Source organism: Panicum virgatum, chromosome 2K, assembly GCF_016808335.1.
Source record: "Panicum virgatum strain AP13 chromosome 2K, P.virgatum_v5, whole genome shotgun sequence".
NCBI lineage: Eukaryota > Viridiplantae > Streptophyta > Magnoliopsida > Poales > Poaceae > Panicum > Panicum virgatum.
The window spans coordinates 62,094,214-62,111,494 of record NC_053137.1 but is presented as its reverse complement, the minus strand read 5'-3'; the positions used below and the strand labels follow the sequence as shown (position 1 = coordinate 62,111,494).

Here is a 17,281-nt window from a genome sequence, read left to right as displayed (position 1 = left end):
CGAGGGCTCCCATCGGGACCCTCGACTGCGCCCGGCATCTCCGCCTCGCTCGAGGGTAGCGAACCTACCCTCGAGCAGGGCGAATCATCTCTGCCTCGCTCGAGGCCACCCATCGACGAAGAAGACAAACGGCCCTGCCTCTCACCCGCCCGCCGTACGAAGGCATTAAATGTCAACCACTCCTCCACAGCGCCCAGGACGGACGACGTCAGGCCGCCATTCCCCACAGTGGCTGTGACCGGAGTACCGTCCGCCAACTCCGGTCACTGCTCCGCCATCCCGGACGCTGTGGCAGCATTATGGAACCTGCGACGCGAGACGAGACGTGCTCGGCACAGCTCCCGTTACTATTCTGCCAACTCCGGCTGTCCGGACTCCACCTCACCACACGTATGGCCCCTGACCCGCCCCCTGCTCAGGAAGGGGTCCGGCGTCGCCACGTGCCCCTCAAGGAGGGACGCTCAGCACTAGCAGCCGGAGGCCCGGACCTCCCCCCTCGAGGGGTCCGGGATCTCCATGTGACTCCCGGACCTCCTTAGTGCACACGCCAGCACTCCGTCAAGGGGGTCCGGGACCACCGTGTGCCCCGCTACTGCTGGCGCACATATATATGCAAGACCCTGACCTGCAGGACCCACGTAACGCCTCCACGCCACGTTTGGAAGGCTGTACACCCTACAGCGATGACCACGCCGCCTGCTGGGGCTGGCAGGATGCCGACGTGATCTCCGTAAGGTCAAGGACGATACCCAGGACGACTGCCACGCCCGATGCCATGCCCCACAGTGTACTTCCTACAGTGTTCGACCACTGCACCCCCGCGATTCGGGAGAAGACGACGACTTCCACGATCCCCTGCACATGTACACCGTCCCTCCTTGTGACTATAAAAGGAGGAGGCGAGCTTCCTTTAAGGGGAATCGTCACCTTCGTCGGCAACATCGCGCGATCAGACCACTCGATAGAACGCAACACTCAGCAGAGACCTGGGAGCCTCCCTCCCTTTCTCGCCACGCCTGTACCCCCTACTACAGGCACCTCTGGTGCAAGATAATACAGTGCCCTCGCACACCCCCTTGCTGGACGTACGGCCTCGCGGCCGGAACCAGGATAAACCCGGCGGCGCGGCGGAGTCGGCAGGCAAGGCCGGCAGCGGCGGCGTGTAGGCGGAGGCCGACGAGCTCGGTGCCGGTGCCTCGCGCGCGGCGGACGGCACGAGCACGGTGACTCCACCTGCTTTTTCGAGCCGGCCCGGCACGAAATCAGCCCGTGGGCTCGTGCTTGGGCCATCGATGCAGCCCATGGGCCGGCCCGACACGGCCTGCTGAGATATAGGGCCGGGCCAAGCACAACACGGTGAATGCCGGGCCAGGACGAGCCCGTGCCCGGGTCGGGCCGGGCGGCCCGAATGGACATCTATATGAGGTCCTGGGTTCGACTCCCCACGGGAGCGAATATTCTAAAATTTAACGACGTTGTGCATTCAGTGGTAGGCGACGTTCCCCTCGACAGCGAGACGTCTGTGGTGACTTCGTCAATCTCGAGGATTTGCCGGCTCAGCCTTCGAAAATACTCATAGGGTAGGGTTTGCATATCTGTGTTCATAGAGTGTGAGTATGCGTGCGTTGTGAGTGTTGTACTGTGTAATCTAAAAAAAATAATCACTTGAAAGTTGAAAGTTCTTTCCCTTTAGTTGAAACTTGAAAGTTTTGTTTCGCTGAACGTGTTGACTTCACTTGAAATGCCCTGCTCGTAAGAGTAAGAACAGATGGCTTGGCACATGCAATTGCAAAGCACCTTGCCGTCGCTCTCCGGCAGATTCAGGTACAGATCAGATTGCATCGGTTATGACAATGATGCAGTGGCAGCTGTTTCTTGATTTTCATCTAGTTTGCGACCATTTGGATGGATCACCTTCTCCTCCCCGCGGGCGCTTTGATCCTCTTCCGCCACGATCGAGTCTGCCATGCCGAACAGCTTTCCCATCTCCTCCAGCGTCCGTCCCCGAGTCTCCGGGAGGTAGGTGAAGAAGAACACGCACCCGAGCGCCGCGATTCCAGCGTAGAGCAGGAAGCTGCCGCCGATGGTGATGGCCTTCGATAGGGACAGGAAGGTCATGGAGATCACGCCGCTGGTAAGGCGGTTGCACGCCACGCCGACGGCGAAGCCCAGCGCGCGCACCTGAAGCGGGAAGACCTCCGAGGTGTACACGCCCGTGATGGGGCCGAGCCCGATGGAGAAGAAGGCGACGTAGGCCAAGGTGGACGCGATGGACAGGGCCACGGCCCATGGGATCTTCGCGCCAGGGTGGTGGCCCACGACGGTGAGACCCGCCCCGAGGCCGAGGAGCGAGGCCATCATCCCGCCCGCGCTGCACAGCAGCAGAGGCCGCCGGCCGACGCGGTCGAGCAGGAACGCCGCCACAGGGATGAAGAGCGTCTTGGTGCCTCCCACGGCGCAGGTGGCGCCCAGGAGCTTGTTGTCGGCGGTGATGCCGGCGCTCTTGAACACGCGCGGGCTGTACAGAACGACGCTGTCGATGCCTGACGCCTGCTGGAAGAAGTGGATGCCGAGCGCCGAGAGCAGGATCCGCCGCATGGCGGGGGTTGGGGATAGGATGAGCTCCTTCCAGACCCGCGTCTCGTTGCTGTTTCGAGCCTTAGGCACGGTGACCACGTCGCCGTCGAGGTCCTTTGGGATGCCCGCCGCAGCCTTGATGTCGGCTAGGCGCGCCGCGGCCTCCTCTGGCGTGCCAGAGGTTTTCTCCAGCACGGCCCTGGCGTCCGCGAGGCGGCCGTTCTTGACGAGCCACCGGGGCGACTCGGGCATGACGAGAACCATGAGCGCGAGCAGGGCGGACGGCGCCGCGCCGATGCCGAGCATGACGCGCCAGCCCAGGTAGAGCGGGAGGCGGGCGAACGCGTAGTTGGATATGTAGCCGAGGAGGATGCCCAGGTTGATGAAGAAGTCCGGGAAGGACGTCAGGAGGCCGCGGGACTCCGCCGGCGAGATCTCGGCGGTGTACACGGGCGCGATCACGATCGCGTAGCCCACCCCGACGCCGGCGACGAAGCGGCCGGCCATGAGCATGGCGTAGCTGACCGCGAAGCCCATGAGCAGGGCGCCGACGAAGAAGATGGCGGCGGCGAAGACGACGGTGAAGCGGCGGCCGAGCCAGTCGGACGTCCGCCCGGCCGCGAAGGCTCCGATGAGCGAGTAGAGGTTCATGACGCCCATCAGGATCTCCAGCTGCACGTCCGTGATCTTGAGGTCCTTCTTGATGTACAGCGACGCTCCGCTCATCACCCCAAAGTCTACAGGGGTTAATGTTCGTCACCGTGTGTGCAAAAACACTTGCGAAGCTAATGATTGGCCAGCATAATCTAAATTTTTGTCGACTCGAGGGGGGGGGGGGGGGGGGGGGGGAGTATGGTTCGTACCATAACCGAGGATGATGGAAGCCATGGAGGCGAAGATGGCACAGGTAAAAGCATATTTAACATTGCCATTCTTCTTGGACTCGATGGCCCTCGGGAGCGCAGCAGAAGCCATCGTTTAGATATGGTCCAGTGCTTAGTGTATTCTTGTTGGATTGCTGGAGATGCATATATAGGCAGAGAGCGTGAGATTGTGAGAGGAGATGGTGCTAGAAGATCTGATCGTGTGGGGCCTCAGGGCATCTTAGGCTCTTAGGCCATGTTTAGTTCCTAAAAAATTTTCTACTGTATCCATCATGGATCGGAGCATTATTTGGACATATACATGGAACATTAAATGCAGTTAAAAAATAACTCAAACACAATTTAACTGTAAACAACGAGACGAATCTTTTAAATCTAATTAGTCCATAATTGAACATTAATTGTCAAATAACAACGAAAATGCTACGGTAACAAAATCCAAAAAAAATCGCGAACTAAATAAGGCTTTAGCCATTGGAGATGAGTATACACAGCCAGACAGAGATCTAGTGCGAAAGATGGAAAGAGTATACGGTGTGCATCCCTCCACCAACATGCAGATAATTAACTTCAGTACAAGTCATATTTTTCCAGCAAAAAGAAAAGGATCACATTTATATATTTCTTTAGATTCTTTTGTTTTATACACTAGATTAAGTACTATAGTACTTTTCACATTTTTTGCGATTGCGTATGAATATCTTCCAACATATTCTACATCATGAACTTTTTGTTCAGTAAGAACTGCACAAAGGAGGAATTAATCTCCAATGATTGCTTGGCAGCCATGTCCATCCTAGATAGCACTGCCGTTGGACCTTGTGTTTGGAGGATCCGTCGAGGGAGTCAAAGCAAGACACGGATGGGGTCTAAGAAAACCGTATAGGTAACTATCATCTAAAGGAAAGAGCTCGTCCTACTTGAATCATGCGGTGGTTTGTTGATTAATTAACTAGCTCGGTCGAGTAGTGTGATGCCTCAGCAAATCGAAGCTAAGCAACTCGGTCACGAATCCGGGAAGTATCTGCTTGGAGGACAGGAAAGAAAACAAAACGGGCGGTGGGACTGGGAACGTTCGTGCTACGGGCCCGTGGGCTTCGGCCTGGCTCGTGGGAGCCCGGAATAAAACAGACTGTTTTATATAAGCCTCTGCTCAGCGGCCCGTAATAAATTTGGAAAAAAAATCAGTTTGTATCTCTGGACGATCACAAAAAATAAATTTTCAACCTCCAACTACTATCGAAATTGAGCAAATTTGTTAATTTTCAACCTCCAACTACTGTCGAAACCTGGCAAATTTGGCCCTTATGGTGGTTTCAAAGATGATTTTTCATTTGATAAAAATTAAGAATATTTAAATTTAAACTAAAAATTCATGTGTAATTCATTTTAAATTAGAAAAATATGAAGCTAGTACAAAAAAATTTATAAATATTTGCACTCTACTTCTCAGTTATTCAGATCCAATGTTTTTTATATTCCTATTATTTGTTTGCTTGTAGTTATCCCTATTATTTATTCCTACTATTTTTTAATAAATAAGATTCGAATAGATTAATAATAGATAGGTTACATTTTTAGAAAAAAATTAGTACTCGTTTCATATTTTTATGATTTAAAGTAAATTAGTTTTGAATTCTCTAAATATAATTAAATTTATAGAATATATAAAACCGCATTTGAGACCATTCTAATGTCCAAACTTGTCCGGTTTCGATAATTGGATGACTTTTATTTTGCGACTTTGTAATTGAAGGTTGACGATCGAATTTTTATTATAGTTCGAGGGTATAAAGTGAATTTTTTTCTAATAATTTTGTCATATCGAAACAAGTCTCTCCGACTAACTCGCTCCAAATTATCACTGCCCATTCTCTCTCTTAAAAAAATAAATATCACTGCCCATGCGCGTGCCATATGCATATACTATATGTTCATAATCTTATTTAGTTCATCCGGTCAGTATGGGTAATCCAGATTCCTGGACAAGCTACGGAAGGACTGTCGAGCACGGACAAACTACACAAGTTTATTACTGCATTGATCTGGTTGTAGACCTCTGTGAGGTATCCAACTATCCAAGATTACTCCCCCGTTAGCGGAGTTGATTAATATAAAATTGTTGCGTTAACCAACCGTTACCAATTTGATTAGGGGTAAACAATTGCCGCATGATCGCAGAACGACAAGGTCTTTAGATAGACGATGTAGACAGATATTGTTTCCTTACAACCTTTTCCGTGGCCTGCTTGACTCCCTCGGCAGAATCCTCGAACCACCACCAATTTTCTACTGGCCTCCATGACCCGTGCAGCGAGGCAACAGCAAGCGCTACCGGCTCCGGCTACACAGCTTTCAGAGTTACAGGACAAGCGTGGCTGACAAGTGACACCTCTATCTACACACACCCGGCTGCACTGCCAACCTGGCATTGGCCTTGGTAACTTCAACAGCTAGCTACTACTCCCTCCTTCCCCGTTTATAAGGCATACACGTATATCAAGATTCAAACATTCTCATCTTTGACCAATAATTTGACTATTAAATTTTTATTTTTATAATGCAAATTTCATATGATTGGATTCATAATCAAACATAGTTTACAATGATTATAAGTTTATAATCAAAAGTGATATAATATATGATAAATAAATGGTCAAAGTGTTGTTTAGAAGACCGTGTCATGTTCCACCATGCCTTATAAACGGGGAAGGAGGGAGTAGTTCACAATCTCTCGCGGACAAACCCAAGAGCAAATCACAGTCCATGTGCTTAAAAAAAAAAAGAGGAGATACTAAGAGGCTGATCAAGAGAGCGACGAGCTGGCCTGAGCTTGCCGGCCTTCAGCCGGATCATCAGCGAATCTTCCCACGTTACTTCAGCCTACTAGCTAGCTCATATACGGCAACAATGGCAGCTGGCTAGGTGCCGCCTGGTGCCTACTGCACAAGCTTTTCGATCGCATGGAACCCCCTTGAGGTCCTGTAATTTGGAGCGAGTTAGTTGGCGGCGCTGGCCATCTCGAGCTGCTTCTTGTCCTTGGTGGCGCCGTCCTGCGGCTTGAGGTCGTCCTCGTCGGTGGCGCCGAACAGCTTGGTCATCGCCTCCAGCGTCCGCCCGCGGGTCTCCGGGAGAAAGGTGAAGAAGAACACCCACGCCAGCGCCGCTATGCCGGCGTACAGGAAGAAGGCGCCGCCGATGGTGATGGCGTTGGACAGCGAGATGAAGGTCATGGAGATGACGCCGCTGGTCACGCGGTTGGTGGCCACGCCCAGCGCGCACCCGAGCGCGCGCACCTGCAGCGGGAAGATCTCCGAGCTGTACACCCACGTGATGGGGCCCAGGCCGATGGAGAAGAAGGCCACGTAGGCCATGGTCGACGCGATGGCCACGCCGATGGCCCACGGGACCTTGGCGTCGGGGTGGTGGCCGATGACGGTGAGCCCCGTGGCGAGGCCGGCCAGGGAGAAAATCATGCCGGCCACGCTGCTCAGGAGCAGCGGCCGCCGGCCGACCTTGTCGAGCAGGAACGTGGCCACCAGGATGAAGAGCGTCTTGGTGACGCCCACGGCGCAGGTGGTGCCCAGCAGCTTGTTGTCGGAGGTGATGCCGGCGCTCTTGAACACGCGCGGGCTGTAGAGCACCACGGCGTCGATGCCGGACGCCTGCTGGAAGAAGTGGATGCCGAGGCCCGAGAGGAGGATGCGGCGCACGGCCGGGGTGGGTGACAGGATGAGCTCCTTCCACACCCGCGCCTCCTCGTTGCTCTCCCTCCTGGGCACGGCGACCACGTCGCCGTCGAGCTCCGCGGGGATGCCGGCGGCGGCCTTGATGTCGGCGAGCCGCTCCGCGGCCTCCTCCGGCGTGTCGGAGGTCTTGCCCAGCACGACCTTGGCGTCCGCGAGGCGGCCCTTCATGACGAGCCACCGGGGCGACTCGGGCATGCCGAGCACCATGAGCGCGAGCACGACGGACGGCGCCGCGCCGATGCCGAGCATGACGCGCCAGCCGAGGCGGAGCGGCAGGCGGGAGAAGGCGTAGTTGGAGACGTAGCCGAGGAGGATGCCGAAGTTGATGAACACCTCCGGGAAGGAGGTGAGGAAGCCGCGGGCCGACGCGGGGGACAACTCTGCCGTGTACACGGGCGCGATCATGAGCGCGTAACCGACGCCGACGCCGGCCACGAAGCGGCCGAACATGAGCATCGCGTAGTTGACCGCGAAGCCCATGAGGAAGGCGCCCGCGAAGAAGATGACCGCCGCGAAGACGATGGTGTAGCGGCGGCCGATCCAGTCGGACGTCCGCCCGGCGGCGAAGGAGCCGACGAGCGAGTAGACGTTGAGGATGCCCATGAGGACCTCCAGCTGCACGTCGCTGATGTTGAGGTCCTTCTTGATGTACAGCGACGCCCCGCTCATCACTCCGATATCTGCAAAGTCCGGCCGGTACGGCATCGTACCTCATGATGATGAGCCCATGCAAAAGCACAGCACACAGCACAGCAAACAAAAAGGGAACTCCGTGCTGCGAAACGAAACACACTAGCAACAAGTTTGTGCTCGTACCATAGCCGAGCAGGATGGAGGTCATGGAGGCGAGGATGGCGCAGGCGAAGGCGAACCGGACGTTGCCCTTCTTCTTGGGCTCGACGGCCTCCGGCAGCGCGGCGGAAGCCATCGCCGGCGGCTTCTTGCTCTGCTCTGTGTGCTGTGGGGAGAACGCCAATGGTTCAGTGGTGTTCAGCTCAAGACAGCTCGTTTCTATGTGGCAGGGAACACAGTGCAGTGCTCCATCACAAGGGATGCAATTTATAGACAGGGGAGGCAGGATCCGGGCAACCCCAACCCCAGCCGGCTCCACCCCAAGAAGTTTCAAAACGGCCGACTGGAAAGGTGCACGGGCCCACTCGGCAGTCGCCGTTGATGTGGACCCCGATGCCGGCCGCTCCTCCCGTTGCATAGACGCACAGAGTCACCGGTGTTGACGTGCCCTGGATCCCCGTCTGCACTACTGAATGACCATTGGGTCCTGACCCCTGACGCCACCGGGTCCCATTGGTGGTTGGCCGGCGCCGTGTTTCTTGAGCTGGATCCCTTCCCCGGCGTGGATATCGTATTACGGCCAGATGGGAACAGCGGCTGCTTTGACAAGCTGAATTAGGTAATGCAAGTGGCAATAAAACAAACCGTAAACGTGGATCAGTGATTGATCTCCCTCGTCCTCGCTTTATCAGTTGTAAATGGCACTCTTTTGGATCTGCATCCAAGAAGAGGGGAAAAGGTCGCCCTAAAAAGCGCAGCCTACAAAGGATTTTTTCAGTTTTGCATCAGCCAGAGTGATACTAGCTACTACTACTCCCGCATGTAAGAGAGAGTAGGCGTAATAGTTTATTTCTGTCAAACTAATGGCGATTCTCCAAGGTTTGCAGTAATCCGTTGCCGTGTCGGCTTGTAGCATGTGCTCTTGGTCCGTAGCAGAGTTTCTAAACGCCTCAAGCTCAGTTCAAGCGCCGAGATATTTTCTCCTGTCGGCCATGTGCACTGTGCAATAGTCTAGTAGTGAAGAAACTGCAACTTGCAAGTGCGTTCACAAGTCAGGCATACATGCACTCGATAAGCGACACCGGCCAGATTTATAGCATTCACCATCGGAGACCAAGGTTACCGACAGAAATCTATTTTACTGACTATTGGTTGAAAATCTTGCTCTCGCATTGGGCCAACGCAAATCCAGGGCTCCAGGCAACAGAAGAACATACTGCAAATGAGACAATTTTCATTTGATTATAATTGAAGCGCCAAAATTATTTGCAGCTCGTGGGCGGGGTTCTTTCAATTATATAGGTATCTTTGAAAGTCGGTGTAACTAATTGTCCTTGCCAGCTTTGGGTCAACTGAGATTGGTACTTTTAATACCCAAAGACACTAAAAGATTATGGTTAATTAAATATGATTGTATGAAACAATAATAATATGTGGTTACAATATGTGACTTGAATCAAATTTCAAGAAAAATTAACCCAGCATTTGTCCGATCCCAAGCTGTTTTTTTTCCTACGGAGCACCCAGGACGATCCGGAATCAACCGTCACTGCAAGCTGGCAACAGGACAGTGTGATGAATCGATGACATTTCTAAACCTGAAAATTATGAATATATGAAATATGTTAGTAGTACTTCACAAGCTTATCATCTGCCTATGTTCTCTGGCTAATATTTAGCCTTCATAAATCTAAACCTAGCCCATACTGCCTTTTATAATTATCCCAAGTGTCTTCCATAAATGCTGTGTGTGTGTGTGTAGTAATATTCTTATTCATATCTAAGCTTTGGTGGCAATATAACGTAAAGTAATTGCAACTTGCAAGTACGTGTACGTCCATGTGTCAGATACACATGATCAATGACACCGGGTAAAGATTACCTCAACAAACGGTAGTCACGTAATCAAATCTATTGTACTTTATTTTATATGAAAAAAGTGGAAGATGTTGAAACTGTTGTTCCTAGGGCAACGGGAGTCATAAAGTGGAAGATAAAACGAGACCAGCATTTTGAATGGATCGTCTCAGAGTCCAAGATCTGCTGAAAATGCTTGCCTTTGAGAATAAAAAAGATGTTTTTTTTTATCCTTAAGAATTGCCTTCTCTAGAATTCCATCGTGCACGCATCATTTGGAAGGTGAAAGTTATTGACAGCTCACGGGGTTCCGTAATATGATTTTAATTTATATGGGTTCTTGAAAAACTGATTTTATATGTATGAAATATTCAGGTATCTCATCATTAAGTCGGATTGTTGTCCTATTTGCCAACTTTGAGTAAATTGGACTAGATGTCTCCATGACCAAAACCATAAAATAACTATATGGCCACATGATTGTGTAATAAAATATGTATCTAAATAAAGGAAAAAAAATAAAGGACCATGTGATTAGTTTAGGACTTGAACCAAGAAGCAAGAGAAAAATAGGTCAGCTGACATGATTCAACTTGTTTTTCTCTGTGGAGTATCCAATGCCACCATATGTATCGTCAAAACAATCAGATGGTAGTGCAACTTGCAACAGGACAGGTGGTACATGATGAATTGTTCAAGTTACATGTTCAAGTTTGATAGTACTAATAATATAATAATGCCAGCTTAATTAATCACGACCTAATCAGTATATACATTCCGGCTAATCCACCTAACGACGCCTTTTCTTTTCTGACCAACATATTCCACAAGTCTATGTGCATGTGTAAATCTGCATTATTTTCTTTCAAAAAGATAAATCTGCATTATTCTTGCATTGTTCCAAGCTAATAACCATATTTTATTTATTATCTTATAATTACTGAATGAAAACTCCATTTTCAGCTCGTGCAGGAGCATGACCTGGTAACTTCCTAAAGTATGATTTGGGTCACTTCAGTCCACAATTTTCTGCCCCAACCGAAGACTAGTCGTCGGATTCGCGTTGAATCGCATCAGAGTGACCCGGAGCTGTAAACTCCGGCCGGGGCTATATGGCGTGGCGTCGAAAGTCACGCAGAGCGCGAAAACGTCACCCGGGCGGTGTCCGGTGATCTTCTTCATCTACAACTGAATGGGAATTCAAATATTCGATGGTAACGGTGCATGTACTGGATAAAGGTGTCTCAGATCATACACCGTTACTGTTGGACACAGGTGAGCCATCCTATACGGGGCATGCAAAATAGTTCAAAATGGAACCCAATTGGCTAGCTGTAGTAGATCTGCCCAAATTAAACTGGCTTAAGTGCGCTAACTATCATTTTAATGAATAATCAAGTTTCCACGCACTTAAAACGGTGTAATCCGGCAGTCCGTCGGGTAATTCCCGATTAAACTACTGTACTCCAGGATCACAATTGTACTAGAAGTCTCACACGAAGACGAGTACAGGTGATACAAGCATACAGAGATTTTCAAATTAATTTACAACACTGGTTTTACATAAAAGCCTTGAATACAAGCTACAGGGTTCAACACACAGCGGAAGTTGAAAACGGAGTTCGAAGTACAATACGGTAACTACAAACGACGATACAAGGTGAGCTCCACATCCTGCCCACCGATGTGATGCCAACCTGCCCAAACTTCACGGAGAAGACGGGGCCCACTCGACGGTCCACCCAGGAGGAAGCGGTTGTCCAATCCAGGACGCACAGACCTCCTCGAAGTCAGCGGGGACACAACCTGCTCAGAAGGGTTACAACAACAATCCTGAGTATACTAATACTCAGCAAGCCTTACCCGACTCGGATATACTTAGTCCAATATCTAGACATGCATGCTTTTTGGTTCTGGAGGTTTATCTTGCCGAAAAGGGCTACTAATGCTGCGTCCTTACTTTCCAATTTTTTTTAGCCCCGCTTAGTTTATTAAGTAACAACTAGATTTGCCTAAACAGCTAAGCACACATGGTTGCCTAAACAGCTAAGCATACTAGGATTTCATACAACTCCTATAAATGTAAATGCACAAATACTTAGATATACATTTAATACTGAAAGTAAGGGTTATGCTCCGGGGCTTGCCTTGCAGGTCAGCGGGGTTAGCGACTTCTTCGGGGGTGTGCTCAACTGCGTCCTCCTGCTGCTCTCCTGCTTGCGGCTCCTGGATTGGCTCAGCGCCCGCGGCCGAGCAGGGGCGCGCGTGGGGGCTGGCCAGGGCGGAGCCAGGCGGCGGCGTGCGGTGGCCGGCCCGTTCCGGCCGTGGCTGAGCAGGGCGGCCGCGAGGTTGGGCGGCGCGGTGCCCAGGGAGGCTTAACGGCCTTGGGGCGCACGACGGCGGTGTGCGGGCCCGCGTAGGGCGGCCCCGCGGCGTGCGCGCGGTGGCGGCATGGCCGCGGCGGCGGCGTCGCTTCGCCCCGGCGAGGGCAAGGCCGGAAAGGGAGGGGAAAAGGTTTGGGAAGCATGAGGGAAGCGCGGAGAAGCTCACTGCGGGGTTCAATCGGGCGGAGAAGGGCCGGAAGACGAGGATCGACGGCGGGGCGGAGCTTCGGCAACCAACAATGGCGGCCGCGGCGGTACAGGGGCTGATTCGGCCAGGGATTGGCTCCAACGGGCATTGGATGGGGCAGAGGAGGTGAAGGGCAAGGCAAGGGAGGTCGGGGCACGAGGGATTGAGCGGGGGCGGCGAGGTTTGGCCGGCGCAGGGCTCGGCGGCAGCTCTGCTCGAGCTCAGCACGATGCGAGCACGAGGAAGAAGAAGGGTGGGGAAAAAGTGGATGAGGCCTCGCGCGCGGATAAGAACGGCTCACGGGGAACGAGGTTCGCCGTGATGGACGACGCGTGGCGTCGCCGGTGCGTTGCCGGTCGCGGCATGAGCGCTCGTACGGGCACAGTGACGAGCAGTGCAGCACAGTGATCCTTTTGACCGATTTTTGACTCGATTTGACCAACTAAAACTCAAAATTTCATATAGGAACTTGAAATTTGGCCAAAATAGAAGTTGTAGAGGAAGAGAAGATCTACAAATTTTGTTTTGGGCAAAAGTTGATTTGGAGCTCGAATTAGGGAGAAAAACGCGGTCGAACACGGCTAATTCAATGTTTGCCACGCGAACTCGATTAACGCTAATGACCTTCTTAAGCCCGTAATTAGCGAGTTAACATGTGATTAGCACCTTGATTAACACAGGGGTGTTACACTAGCTCGTGAGGATTTTAAGGAACAGGTTACAGAAATATGGAACAAACCAGTCAGTGGCCAAAACTCAGTGCAATGCTGGAATAGGAAAATAGGGGCACTAAGAAAATACTTGCGGGGGTGGGCTCGCCACCACCATGGGGTGTATAAAGCACAAAAGGAGCATCTCCAAATGGTAGTAACAAACCTTGACACCCAGACTGAAATTAGAATGCTCACGGATGGGGAGAGGGAACATCTAGAATCAGCCCGTGATGACTTGATAAAACTCTTGTGAGAAGAGAAACTCAAGTTTTATCAAAGGGCCAAAGCAACTGACGTTCTTTTGGGGAATAACAACACCAGGTACTTTCAGATGATTGCCAATGGTAAACAACGTAAGAAATGTATCTTTTTCCTAGAACACGAGGGCGGCAAAATCGAGGGGCAACAAAATCTCAAAGGTTATATCACAAAATTTTACAAAGAATTATTTGGACCTCCAGAGGACAATCATTTTACCCTAGATAAAGGATGGATGACATTCCACAAGTCAGTCAGTCAGAAAACGATTTCCTCACGGCTCTATTCACTGAAAAGGAGATTCGAGATGCAATATTTGATATGGAACATAACAAAGCGCCAGGCCCAGACGGTTTCCCGGCTGAATTTATCAGCAGTTTTGGGATGTCATCAAAGGGGACCTGATGCAAATGTTTCATGATTTGCACAAAGATGACCTCCCCTTATTCAATCTTAATTTTGGTGTCATAACGTTAGTACCAAAAACACAAGGTGCCAGCAAAATCCAGCAATATAGACCGATTTGTCTACTTAATGTTAGCTTCAAGATTTTTACGAAAGTGGCGACAATCCGAATTAACTCGGTCGCAGATCATCTAATTAGCCCTACACAGACAACGTTCATGTGAGGTCGAAACATTCTTGAAAGAGTTGTAATCTTACATGAAATAATACATGAATTACACAGAAAAAATCAGAGTGGGGTTATCTTTAAAATAGATTTCAAAAATGCGTACGATAAAGTGAGGTAGAATTTTCTAGTACAGACGCTTCGGATGAAAGGCTTTTCACACAAGTGGATTGAGTGGATTAAGTCTTTCGTCTCAGGCGGAAGTGTAGCAGTTAATGTCAACGATGAGGTAGATCCTTATTTTCAAACTAAGAAAGGACTTAGGCAAGGAGATCTACTTTCACCCATCCTGTTTAATATAGTAGCCGATATGCTAGCACTGCTTATCAACAGAGCAAAAGCAGCAGATCAGATGAGTGGTGTGGTGCCACATTTTATAGATGGTGGCCTCTCCATACTACAGTACGCTGATAATACGATTCTCTTTATGGACCATAACTTGGAGCATGCTTATAACATGAAGACCATTCTCTGTGCGTTTGAGCAGCTATCGGGTCTAAAAATCAATTTTTATAAGAGCGAAATCTTCTGCTTTGGTGAAGCAAAGAATTGTGAAAGTCAGTACATGGAACTGTTCGGATGCAATCCAGGCACTTTCCCAATTCGTTATTTAGGCATTCCGATTCATTATAGAAAATTGTCTAATAACAATTGGATGAAGATCTAAGAACGGTTTGAAAAACGACTCAGTAGTTGGAAAGGCAAAAATCTTTCAACTGGAGGTCCCTTAACACTTATCAACTCTGTTCTTCGCAGTTTACCTATGTACATAATGTTCTTCTTTGAAATCTCTAAAGGGGTTCGCAAAAAGTTGGATTACTTCCGCTCAAGATTTTTTTGGCAAAGTGACGAACACAAAAGAAAATATCGGCTAGCAAAGTGGGATATCATGTGTCAACCGAAGAACCAAAGTGGACTAGGGATACATAATCTAGAACTAAAAAAAATGTAGCCTTGCTTAATAAGTGGCTATATCGTCTGTTAACGACTGATGGTACTTGGCAGCAGATCATACGCAATAAATATCTAGAGACTAAGCTACTCGTGCAAGTCCAATGGAAAAGCGGAGATTCACATTTTTGGGCAAGTTTAATGAAGGTCTAACGAGACTTCCCTAAGATTTAGAACCTTCATAAGTCTCAAATAAGATTTTGGGAAGATATATGGTTAGACAATAGATCTCTGCGAGATCAATACCCTCAACTATATAATATAGCTAGGAAAAAATAAGATACGGTGGTTGAGGTACTACGTTCACAGATTCCAAACCTATCTCGGCACAGAGATCTCATTGGCAATAAGTTGGCGATGTGGAACAATCTTGCCTCACGTCTGCCAACATTGGAACTAAGCCAAGAAAGAGATGCTTTTAGATGGAATTTCCAACATTGGAACTAAGCCAAGAAAGAGATGCTTTTAGATGGAATTTCGACCAGACATGTGTTTTTACAGTAAAATCACATTATCTAGGACTAATCCATCAAGATATTCCTAACCTAAACAAGAGAATTTGGAAACTGAAAACCCCACTGAAGATAAAAAATTTTCTGTGGTACCTTAAGCGAGGTGTCATTCTTACAAAAAATAATCTAGCTAAACGGAACTGGCAAGAAAACCAATGGTGCTGCTTCTGTCATAAAAATGAAATAATACAATATCTGTTTTTTGACTGCCGATTCACGTGTATGCTATGGCCTTCGATATTTGCCGCCTGGGGCATACCCAAACCTCGCAACGTGTCCGATATGTTTGGAAGCTGGCTAAATGGATTACCAAAAAATTTTAAACCACTAGTCCTTGTAGGCGCGACAGCTTTGTGTTGGTCTGTTTGGCTCTGCAGAAACGCAGTGGTTTTTTATAACAAACAATTTTCCTTTTTTGCAGGTTAACTTCTCGGCTACGCGCTGGCTCCGTACGTGGGTTATCCTTCAGCGGCATACTTCGCATGATATTCTTGTAGCGGTGGCTCATTTTTTGGCACAGGTGGCCAATAATTTTTTTTGCCTGAGCACATGGGTGACGGTCTAGTCTTAGGATTGACAATTATTAGTGTGTCAAACTTTAGTAGGTTGTGTGCCCTTCCGGCAGAGGCCGGAAATTTTTCAAGACGATATATCACCTCGATGTATCTTTCTTGAAATCAATAAAATTTCCCCTTTTTTAAAAAAAAAACTTGCGTGTCCGGCTGAAGTACACGCCGTCGAGGTCGAACTGGTGAGCTACCGTGCGGATCTGCACCGCCGGATGATGTCGCGGAAACCGACCAGCCGGCGGGGGCCAGGGGCGCTCGCTGCACGATCAGATCAGCAAGTGAGACCGGCCGGCAGACAAGGACACGCCATCGAGAGGGGATCGCCGGCCCGGATCAGAGCAGGATCCTCACGAGCCCGGCCGACTGCGGCAAGTGTCGGGCAGTGTTTCGTCGCTGTCGCTGCGACTGCGAGCCCGCATTGACCGAGCGCCCGAGGCCCGAGCCGACCTCCCATGCTCGATCAGCTAGTAGCCTCCGGTGGTGGTCCAGGCCATCGGGGCACTGGAGTGCTTCCATAGATGGGCCTCCGGATCAACAAGAGATCCGCAGATACGTAGTACACATGCAGCACGAATATTCAGCCAGGACAGGAACTTGGGGAGGCAGGCAGGGCCAGTGCAGGGGGACGCCCTTGGCTATGGGCCACGACGCGATGGAGACCCGCCCCCCGTCACGCTCGTAGACTCGACGACTTTGGCGGCACCACAGAGCGAGACCGCGCGCCACGCCAAGGGCATGGATGGGCGTCGCCCTCGGTCCCCGTCGCTTGGCCGCAGTGGCTCCAGCAGCTCTCTCTCCATCGCTAGCTGCTGCGGAGCAGGCTAGCCACTGCCACCGCGGGCGGGTTTCTATCCCCCCCGCCCAGCACAGCAATTCATCAGCAAGGCAAGCAGCCGGCGCTGGTCCCCGGCGACCACCGATGAGGAAAGCCCCGGGAGGGGCTCGCGCGGCGCGGTCTCTGACCGCGGCCGGCAACGCGCTAGCCGAAACGTCGCCCGCGTCCGCACCCGATCGCGTCTCGGGTGGTGGCGATCGGGTTCGGCCGCGGAGGCCGGGAGTGCGACGCCGACGAGGCCGGCCGGCCGACGCTTGCCAAGGAACAACCCGCGTACGTCTCCGTCGTGCCAGGCCGGATCGCGCGGGTGAAGCCGGTAAGGACGCCGACGACTGCCGTGCGCACGCTGCGCTGACCCCTGGCCGCGGATTTCAACGGGGGC

The 17,281-nt window shown here is 50.8% G+C and overlaps 2 protein-coding genes across 2 annotated transcripts; both read right to left on the bottom strand.

Annotated features, from left to right (window-relative positions):
• Window positions 1-1,721: 1,721 nt before the first annotated feature.
• Window positions 1,722-3,492, bottom strand: LOC120696210 (putative polyol transporter 1). Its single transcript, XM_039979343.1, has 2 exons — window positions 3,441-3,492; window positions 1,722-3,314 (listed from the first exon to the last, which is right to left on the bottom strand). Exons 1-2 carry the CDS (start codon window positions 3,463-3,465, stop codon window positions 1,846-1,848), a joined length of 1,494 nt encoding a protein of 497 aa, XP_039835277.1. The 5' UTR covers window positions 3,466-3,492; the 3' UTR covers window positions 1,722-1,845.
• Window positions 3,493-5,611: 2,119 nt separating this feature from the next.
• On the bottom strand, window positions 5,612-8,258 carry LOC120692854 (polyol transporter 5-like). The gene is made up of 3 exons (XM_039976254.1): window positions 8,027-8,258; window positions 6,184-7,890; window positions 5,612-5,924 (listed from the first exon to the last, which is right to left on the bottom strand). Exons 1-2 carry the CDS (start codon window positions 8,136-8,138, stop codon window positions 6,461-6,463), a joined length of 1,542 nt encoding a protein of 513 aa, XP_039832188.1. The 5' UTR covers window positions 8,139-8,258; the 3' UTR covers window positions 5,612-5,924; window positions 6,184-6,460.
• Between the last annotated feature and the right edge of the window lie 9,023 nt (window positions 8,259-17,281).